The following is an 8,884-nucleotide window of genomic DNA, read 5'->3' on the forward strand; positions in this document are numbered from 1 at the left end:
CAATAATGTCCTTTAAAATTAAGTAACTGTGGATTCCTATTCGTAATTATCACAAAGAAAATTGGGTTAAGACCTTTTCATTAAACTGCAGACCTGTTCAGCTTTTCCTGGGTCAGAAAGGAAAACATCTCACAGCTCTAAAACAAGGCACAGGGCGGAAGCACCAAGAAAGCTACAAGACCTTACCACAGCCCGCACATTTTACACTGGTCCCTAAGTGACAGCCCTACCAAAGGAAACAGGAATGTATTTGTTTCTCAAGTTTAATTCACTTTTGAACATGGTTAACCCAATCCAATTTCTTAGATTTAGCTTAGTGAACAGTGTTCTAGAACATGATGAGATTAGGCATTTCAATCAATAAGAAAAACAAAAAAGCAATCGTTAATTTAAAAGTACTACAACTTCACAGTTTATAGAGGCTAGAAACATAATTCCAATTTTCATAAAGGTATATTAACTTAAAACCACTTTAGGCCTTCAAGATCTCACTGACAGAGTTCATCTGAGGTGACAGTTTTGCTATTGTGTTACTGTTCCCACATGATGTCATCTTTTCTCAATTTCATTTGAAGATTATGGACTCGCTTTGGAGGAAAGGTGCTGTTTTTCTGAATAGGGCTAGTTTCATGAGAACATTTTCTAGGGCTATTTTTTATGTTCTTTGATCCTTTAAGGGTGCTGTCTTCTCGTTGAATACTTGAAGCTTTACTCATCTTTGAGTTTTGCAGCTTTTGTTGCAGTTTATGGACCTGGAGAGAACAAAAATCTAAAATTTTAGTCAACAATATACTAAAAATACAACCTAAAATGGATTGGATTGAAAGCTTAAAAATTATATATTATATAAAAAATATAATATATATTTACTAAATATTATAAATACTTGACCACAATAAAAGTAAAAAAAAAATTATATAAAAGTAAAAAGTTTAATTCAGTAAATTTTTATTTATTGAATAACTATTATATGTCCAACACAGTGCTAATCAGGTAGAAATATAATGAATAAAACAGTCCTGGCTTTCAAGGGGCTTGCTGATCTTAATAGTGAAGGAAAAAAGCATGTATGTGACAACCTGAGCATAAATAATTCAAGCCAGAAAACTTCAAGTAAGAAAAAAAGTATATATTTGAGAAAGCCAAAAATCACTGTAGGCTAGAGAAGCTGAGGGGAAGGTTTCATGGAGGTTATGAAATGGTAGAAACTAGACAGCAGAGAGGAAAAGAAGGACCTTTCAGATAACATTAGCAGTGAAGCTAAAGGATTGACTGTTGCTAGGAATGAGTATATATATCTTTATGTACTGAAAACATATTCTTGAATTTAGAGTACAGGCAGTCCTCAGGTTATGAACATTCGACTTACAGACAACTCATACTTGCTCTATAATGTTATGCAAATTTGCCTTCACAATGAAATGACTGAACCAACCTCTACTCCAAACAAATTCTTCATCATAATCACCTTTACTTGCTGCATGTGCAGCTTTTAAATCATGAAAAAGCCTTTAAGATTTTCTTGCACTAAAGTAACACTAATGAGAACCATATGCACCTGTTTGGACTTATCTACAAATTCAACTTAAAAAACCCACTTAGGAATGGATCTCATTCATAACCTGGGGACTGTCTATATTACTAAATAGCAGTAAAAAAAAAAAATTGGTTAAAGGGATAACTTGATTTCTTTGAGAGTATCTGGTAATAACTAGGTAGACTGAATTAAACAAAGCAAAACTCACCCACTAGCCAGAACTCATTTTTTCTTTTCTTTTTTAGTTGTCTTTTAATTAATTAATTAATTTATTATTTAGTTGTGATTTGGGTGAAGATTTACAGAGCAAATTCACTTTCCACAGCACAGAACTCATTTTTTTCAAAGGTCATCTCATTACCTAGTCTATTTCACAGTTACACACAGGGCTCTGGGAAAGGCCTAATTTATAGAGCTAGTCCAGACATTGGGTAAGTACCTGGTGCTCTGTTTGCCTAAGAGACAAATTTTATTACAGATATTAAATTTATCATGATAAAGTACTTGGAAATTTATCCTACAAGAGCTATTATGAAATATGAATCATGTTTTTCAAAGTATAATCTATGTACAGACTGCCTCAGGTTTAAAAATATGATTATTCTTCTATTCCTTACATGTTTCTCCAATGTAATTTCAAGAAAGTGTACAAGTGTATAATCTTCACCAAATACCATTATATAAAAAAAATATGACTTACGATAGCCTTAAAAGGAAGCTCTGGTGGCATAGTGCCTAAAGCATTTGACTGCTAACCAGAGGTTGGTGGTTCAAACCCACCAGCCACTCTATGGAAGGAAGAGCGGGCAATCTGCTTCCATAAACATTTACTGCCTCAGAAACTCGAAGGGAGTTGCTATGAGCTGAAGTCGACTCGATGGCATTGAGTTTGGTTTTTTTGGTGTACAGCCTTAAAAGCTAATAAACTAAAAATATTTGCTTCAAAATGTTTATTTATTTACTAGTCATAAAGGCTGTAAAATTCTGCATCATTTATTACTTTCCTGTGCAAGAAAGGGAGGCTTAATTAAGGTTAGTATATCACCAACTTATACAAGTGCTGATTATAGCCATAAGCAGAAAAGTTACATGAAGTGATGAAGATTCTTGAAAAGGCCTGCCCTGGACTCAAGCTATCAAGTCACTGACTTGGGATATTATATTACATAATTCTTCTGTTAAAGTGTTAAAACCTCTAAGCTATTCTTAGTTATTAAGTCTCTGCACACAAGCATAGAGTCTCCCTCCCCACTGCTGCCCCATTCACAGTAGCTAGCTGAGCACAGGTCCTAGGGAATAGAACACAGCACAGGCTATTTTGAGAAAGAAGGGATAGTGGTCTTAGGATTGGAATACTGCTTGAGGAGCCAGGTTTATGTATGGTACTAAATTAGAGACTTACAGTCATTAGTGGCATCATTAAGGCATTAGAGAAGGGAAGGAGAAACGAAAAGACTGCTGATCTCAATTTCCCCAAAGCCATCTCTGAACATGTAACTCATCTTTCTTGCTCCTTTTTCTTTCTGTTATCTTGCAGAATGCTGCAGGAGGCCCATGCAATTCCAAAGGGACAGACGGCTCTATTCTGTAACAGGTCTAAGTGACTACTGTCTATTTATCTTTTTACTAAGCCACACATAACAGTCCTCAAATTTGGTAGGTCATATAGATATAACACTGAATCCACAAATATTATAGTTCCATTAAAATTTTTTATTAAAACCTTCTTACACTGTCTTGATGTTTCTTCAGTTTGGAAATTTGTTCTCCTTTAATTTCCATTTTCTTGACTAAATGCTCTAGTTCACTTTCTATGCCTTCACAGGCTGAATGGCTCTGAGTTTGCTTCATTTGATTCAAAAGTTCTTGATGCTCCCTATGAAAGAAAAACATGTATCAAACATTGTTATAGTATATGGTATATGTCCTTGCCATAATTAAACAATTTTCTGTTCAACTATAAATTTTAGAGTTAAGTATTAATCTTAAAAGGGCAAAGAACAAGGCTCCAGGAATTGACAGAATACCCATTGAGATGTTTCATCAAACAGATGCCATGCTGGAGGCACTCACTTGCCTATGCCAAGATATTTGGAAGACAGCCACCTGGCCAACTGACTGGAAGAGATTCATATTTGTACCCATTCCAAAGAAAGGGAATCCCACAGAATGTGGAAATTATTGAACAATATCATTAATATCGGGAGCTCTGGTAGCATAGTGGCTAAGGCACTTGCCTGCTAATGAGACGGCTGGTGGTTCAAACCCACCGCCACTCCTTGGAAGGAAGGTTGGGCAACCCTACTTCTGTAGTGATACTGCCTCGGAAACCCAAGGAGGGATCGCTCTGAGTCGGGTTTGACTCAACGGCACAAAACAACAACAACAACATCATTAATATCACATGGAAGTAAAATCTTGCTGAAGATAATTAAAAAATGGTTGCAGCAGTATATTGACAGAGAACTTCAAGATGTGCAAGCTGGATTTCCTTCTTTAGATTTTTCTAATAGAGGACTGGAATTGAAGTAGAAGTTGGAATTGATTCGATGGCAACAGTTTTTTTTTTAAAAATTGGTTTGGACATTTACCTCAAGTAGACACATGCCCTGGAGAGAACAAACATGGGAGAAGGAAGGGCTGCTTATGCACAGGGAGATAGCTCAGGGGGCAGGAGAGTATGGAGGGATGGACACTGGGAAGTGGTAACTATAGGGAGGAAGTGGGAGGGGAATTATTGCATTGTGATAAACTGTGGTCAATGACATGAGACAAAGTATATGTGAACTGCTGTAGAGAAAGTGAATTTGCTCTGTAAATCTTCACCCAAATCACAATAAAAAAAAAAAAGAAAAGAAAAAGAAAAAAATTTAAAAAAAAATTGGTTTGGAATTAAATCTCCAAGTGCAGTGGTGGCACAGTGGTAGAACTCTTGCCTTCTGTGTGGGAGACCCAGGTTCGATTCCCAGCCAATGCAGCTCATATGTCAGGGGAGGCTTACAAACTGCTATGAAGCTGGCCAGGTTTCAGCAGAGCTTCCAAGCTAAAATGGACTAGGAAGAAAGGCTGGGTGATCTATTTCCAAAACCCAGTCTATGAAAACTATATGGATTCAGAGGTCTGATCCACAATGGATCATGGGATGGTAAAGGAGCAAGCAGCCTTTCACTCAGCAGTGTGTGACTTCAACATAAGGTAGGAGCCAACTCAATGGCAGCTACCACGGCACTAATTCTATGGTAAATATAACCCGACTCTTGTGATTTGAAGGTCAGATACATTTAGAAATATCTTAGACTTTGTTGTTGTATTTTTAGTTGCTGTTCAGTTGATTCCAACTCACGGCGACCAAATGTGTGTAAAGCAGAACTGCTCCAGAGCGCTCTCAAGGCTGTGGCCCACGAGAACCAAACCGCCAGTTTGTCTCTGAGGTGCCTGTGGGCGGGTTTGAACTGTCAATCATTGGGCTCCCAGGTAAGCATTTAATCATCTGTGCTATCGAGATGTATGCCCTTAAACAGTACTTTTTAAAAATCGGCTTTCTTCCTGTCCCTAGCTAAATGTAAAATGTGCTGATGTCTTTAGCTAGAGGCATTAGGGGGCTCTTTGATTCCAACATTGGAATTCTTGAGGTAGAGAGAGGTAGAATCTTTGGAGGAATTCCACCTGGAGAAGTATTTACCTGAGAAACTCCTGGATTTGTAACTCCTGTTAGTCTCTTCAATGAAGTACTGTCAATAGACCTAGTAATATCTTCTAGAGTGGTCCTAGTTTGACTAGCTGGCCAGCCAAATCACATATGTTCTAGAGAAGCTGATACGTACATACTCAAATTGGAGGCATAACATATGTATCCCATACAGTATCTTATTAATTATGAATGCTTCAAAACTTGTAATGCAGACTATTCAGTCTAAAACAAGGAATTGCCTTCCTATTTGTCTAAACAAATCACTCATTTAACTAAAATATTTTTAAAAATAAAAAAAGGGTAATCTTTCTTCTAAAAGCTTTTAGGATTTATAATCTAAAATCACCAAAACCCAAACCAAACCAAATGCACTGCCGTTGAGTCGGATCTGACTCATAGCGAGCCCTCCTTGGGTTTCCAAGGCGGTATCACAACGGAAGTAGATTGCCCAACCTCCCTTATAGCTACTATCAGTCCAGTGATTGGGAATATAGAAACTTCTTAGATTAGAAAAGTAATAATTACATGTTGTTGTTAGGTGCCATCGACTTGGTTTGTATTCCCAATGACCCTTTGTACAACAGAACAAAACACTGCCTGGTCCTGTGCCATCTTGATAATTGTTGCCATGTCTGAGCACATTTTTTGCAGCCACTGTGCCAATCCATCCCCTTGAGGGTATTCCTCTTTTTCACTGACCCCTCTGCTTTACAAACATGATGTCCTTTTCCAGGGACTGGTCCCTCTTGATAACACTCCCAAAGTGTGAGATGAAGTCTCTTTGTACCTGCTTTGAAGGAGCAATCTGCATGTACTTCTTCCAAGATAGAGTTGTTCGTTCTTCTGGCAGTCAATGGTATATTTAATATTCTCACCAACGACATAATTCAAATGTATCAATTCTTTTTTGGTGTTCCTTATTCATTGTCCAGCTTTTGTGTGCATAGGCAAAAACTATATCAAACTCACTGCTGTCAAGTTGTTTCCGACTCATAGTGACCCTTCCTTGGGTTTCTGAGGCGGTATCTCCACGGAAGTAGATTGCCCAGTCTTCCTTCCAAGGAGTGGCTGGTGGGTTTGAACTGCCAGCCTTCTGGTTAGCAGTCAAATGCCTTAGGCACTAGCCACCAGAGCTCCTCTGTGTGCATATGAGGTGATAGAAAATACCATGGCTAGAGTCAGGCACACGCCTTAGTCCTCAAGGTGACATCTTGGCTTTTTAACACTTTCAAGAGGTCATTTGCTGCAGATTTCCCAACACAATATATTGTTTGATTTTTTGACTGCTGCTTCCATGGGTGTTTATTGTAGATCCAAGTAAAAAGAAATCCAAGAAAACTTCAACATTTTTCCATTTATCATGATGCTGTTTATTATTCCCGTTGTGAGGACTTTTGTCTTATGCTGAGGTATAATCTATACCGAAGGCTGATTATGATTTATAATCTAATCTTTGATCTTCATCAGTAAGGACTTCAAGTATTCTTCACCCTTCACTCTCAGCAAGCAGGGCTGTGTCATCTGCATATGGCAGGTTGTTAATGAGTCTTCTTCCAATCCTGATACCACGTTCTTCTTCATATAGTCCAGCTTCTCACATTATTGGGAGCTCTGGTGGTGCAGTGCCTAAAGCATCTGACTGCTAACCAGAAGGCTGGCAGTTCAAACCCGCTAGCCACTCCTCAGAAGGAACACTAGGCAATATACTTCCGTAGTGATACTGCCTTGGAAAACCAAGGAGGAGTCGCTATGAGTCAGATCTGACTCAACAGCAGTGAATTTGTTTTTTTGGTTTCTGGTTTCTCACATTATTTGTTGAGCATATAGATTGCTTGAATAATTTCTCTTAGAAAGATCAGCACAAGGTTGGTCCCTATGAGGTGGAGGTTAAAGATGTCCCAAATGTTCACTTTTTCCAAACTGCCATGCCACTCCATCATCTGTGACATCAATTCCTCCTCCTCCCCTCAATAATCTCCCTTCCATCTTAGGGTTCCGTAGTTGGTGGCAACGTCTCACTGAACTCACAAACTCGCAAGGAAATGGCTCACGTGGTGGTAATGGAGGCTTGGAGACTGGCAGTCTGGCATGTCCCAGGCCTGTGGGTAGGTCTGGAGAATTCTCCCAACTCATGTGGTTGCAGGGATTGGTGAACCCAAATTGGCTCAAGTCCAGGGGTGAGATGATGACAAACCAAATGCAGAACCGGAGCAAGAGAGAAAACTTTCCCAGAACATTGACATATATACCCTCAAAGAAGCTAAGCGTGGTGACTTGAGTCACATCCTCTAGCAGGGAGGCACTCAAGATACATCCTACCCTAAACAGGTGTAGGTATTAGGATTTACAATACATCACAAAATGCAGATGATGACTAGAAGGGCCATATGAAGCAATTCACTGCACTGAAAGATTGAATAAGTATGGTGAAAAGATACAACCCTGGCTTACACCTTCATGATTTTAAATCACCCAACATCTCCTTGTTCTGTTTGAATGACAGCCTCTTGGTCTATGTACAGGTTCCACATGACCACAATGAAGTGTTCCCAATTCTTCCTGTTCTTCCCAATTGTTATTCATATATATTTTTTATGATCCACATAGTTGAATGCCTTTGTGTGGTCAATAAAACAAAGGTAAACATCTTTCTAGTATTCTCTGCTTTCGGTCAAAATCCATCTACCACTGGCTATTATATCCCTCACTCCACATGCTTTTCTCAATCTGGCTTGAATTGCTGGAAGTTTCCTGTTGATGAACTGCTGCAACCATTTTTTTAATGATCTTTACTTGCATGTGATATTAATGGTATTGTTTGATAATTTCCACATTTTGTTGGATCACCTTTCTTTGGGATGGGCACAAATATGGATGGATTTCTTCCAGTTGGTTGATCAGATAGCTGTCTTCCAAATTTTTCGGCACAGACAAGTCAACACTTCCAGTGGTCCATCTGTTTGTTGAAACATCTCAATTTGTATTTCATCAATTCCTGGAGCATTGTTTCTCCCTAATGCCTTCACTGTAGCTTGGACTTCTTCAATGCCATTGGTTCTTGGTCATATGCTATGTCCTGAAAAGGTCAGATAGCAACCAGTTCTTTTTGGTACACTGTCACTGTGTACTCCTTCCATCTCTGTTTGATGCTTCCTGCATTGTTTAGTATTTTGCCCATAGAATCCTTCAATATTGCAACTCAAGGCTTGAATGTTTTCTTCAGTTCTTTCAATTGGAAAAATGCCAACTGTGTTCTTACCTATGGGTTTTCTAACTCCAGGTTTTTGCACATTTCATTGTAATACTTTTGCCTTTTTGAGCTACCCTTTCAAATCTTCTGTTTGGCTCTTTTACCACATTAATTTCTTCTACTCACTTTAACTACTCTATATGCAAGAATAAGTTTCAGAATGTCTCTTCTGATATCCATTTTGTCTTTTTCTTCCTTGTTTATTTTTTTAGTGACCTTTTGCTTTATTTATGATGTACTTGATGTCATCCCACAACTTGTCCAGTCTTTGGTCATGAGTGTCAAAACGATTTTTGAGTTGCTCTTTAAATTTGGCCTTGGTGACAGAAATAATGCTGGAACTCGTATGGTAGAATTTTGCAAGACCAACGACTTGTTCATTGCAAACACCTTTTTTTCAACAACA

The 8,884-nt window shown here is 38.4% G+C and overlaps 1 protein-coding gene across 1 annotated transcript in view; it reads right to left on the reverse strand.

Annotated features, from left to right (window-relative positions):
- Positions 1 to 530: 530 nt before the first annotated feature.
- CEP57L1 (centrosomal protein 57 like 1) overlaps positions 531 to 8,884 on the reverse strand; it is a 30,397-nt gene continuing 22,043 nt past the window's right edge. The window contains exons 9-10 of the mRNA XM_042780938.1: positions 3,269 to 3,413; positions 531 to 752 (exon numbers count right to left, since the gene is read on the reverse strand). Coding sequence (XP_042636872.1) covers positions 531 to 752; positions 3,269 to 3,413 — 367 coding nt within the window. The remainder of the gene's footprint in view (positions 753 to 3,268; positions 3,414 to 8,884) is intronic.

Source organism: Orycteropus afer, unplaced genomic scaffold (genome assembly GCF_000298275.1).
Source record: "Orycteropus afer afer isolate SDZICR_OR568_19922 unplaced genomic scaffold, OryAfe1.0 scaffold00072, whole genome shotgun sequence".
Classification (NCBI taxonomy): Eukaryota; Metazoa; Chordata; class Mammalia; order Tubulidentata; family Orycteropodidae; genus Orycteropus; species Orycteropus afer.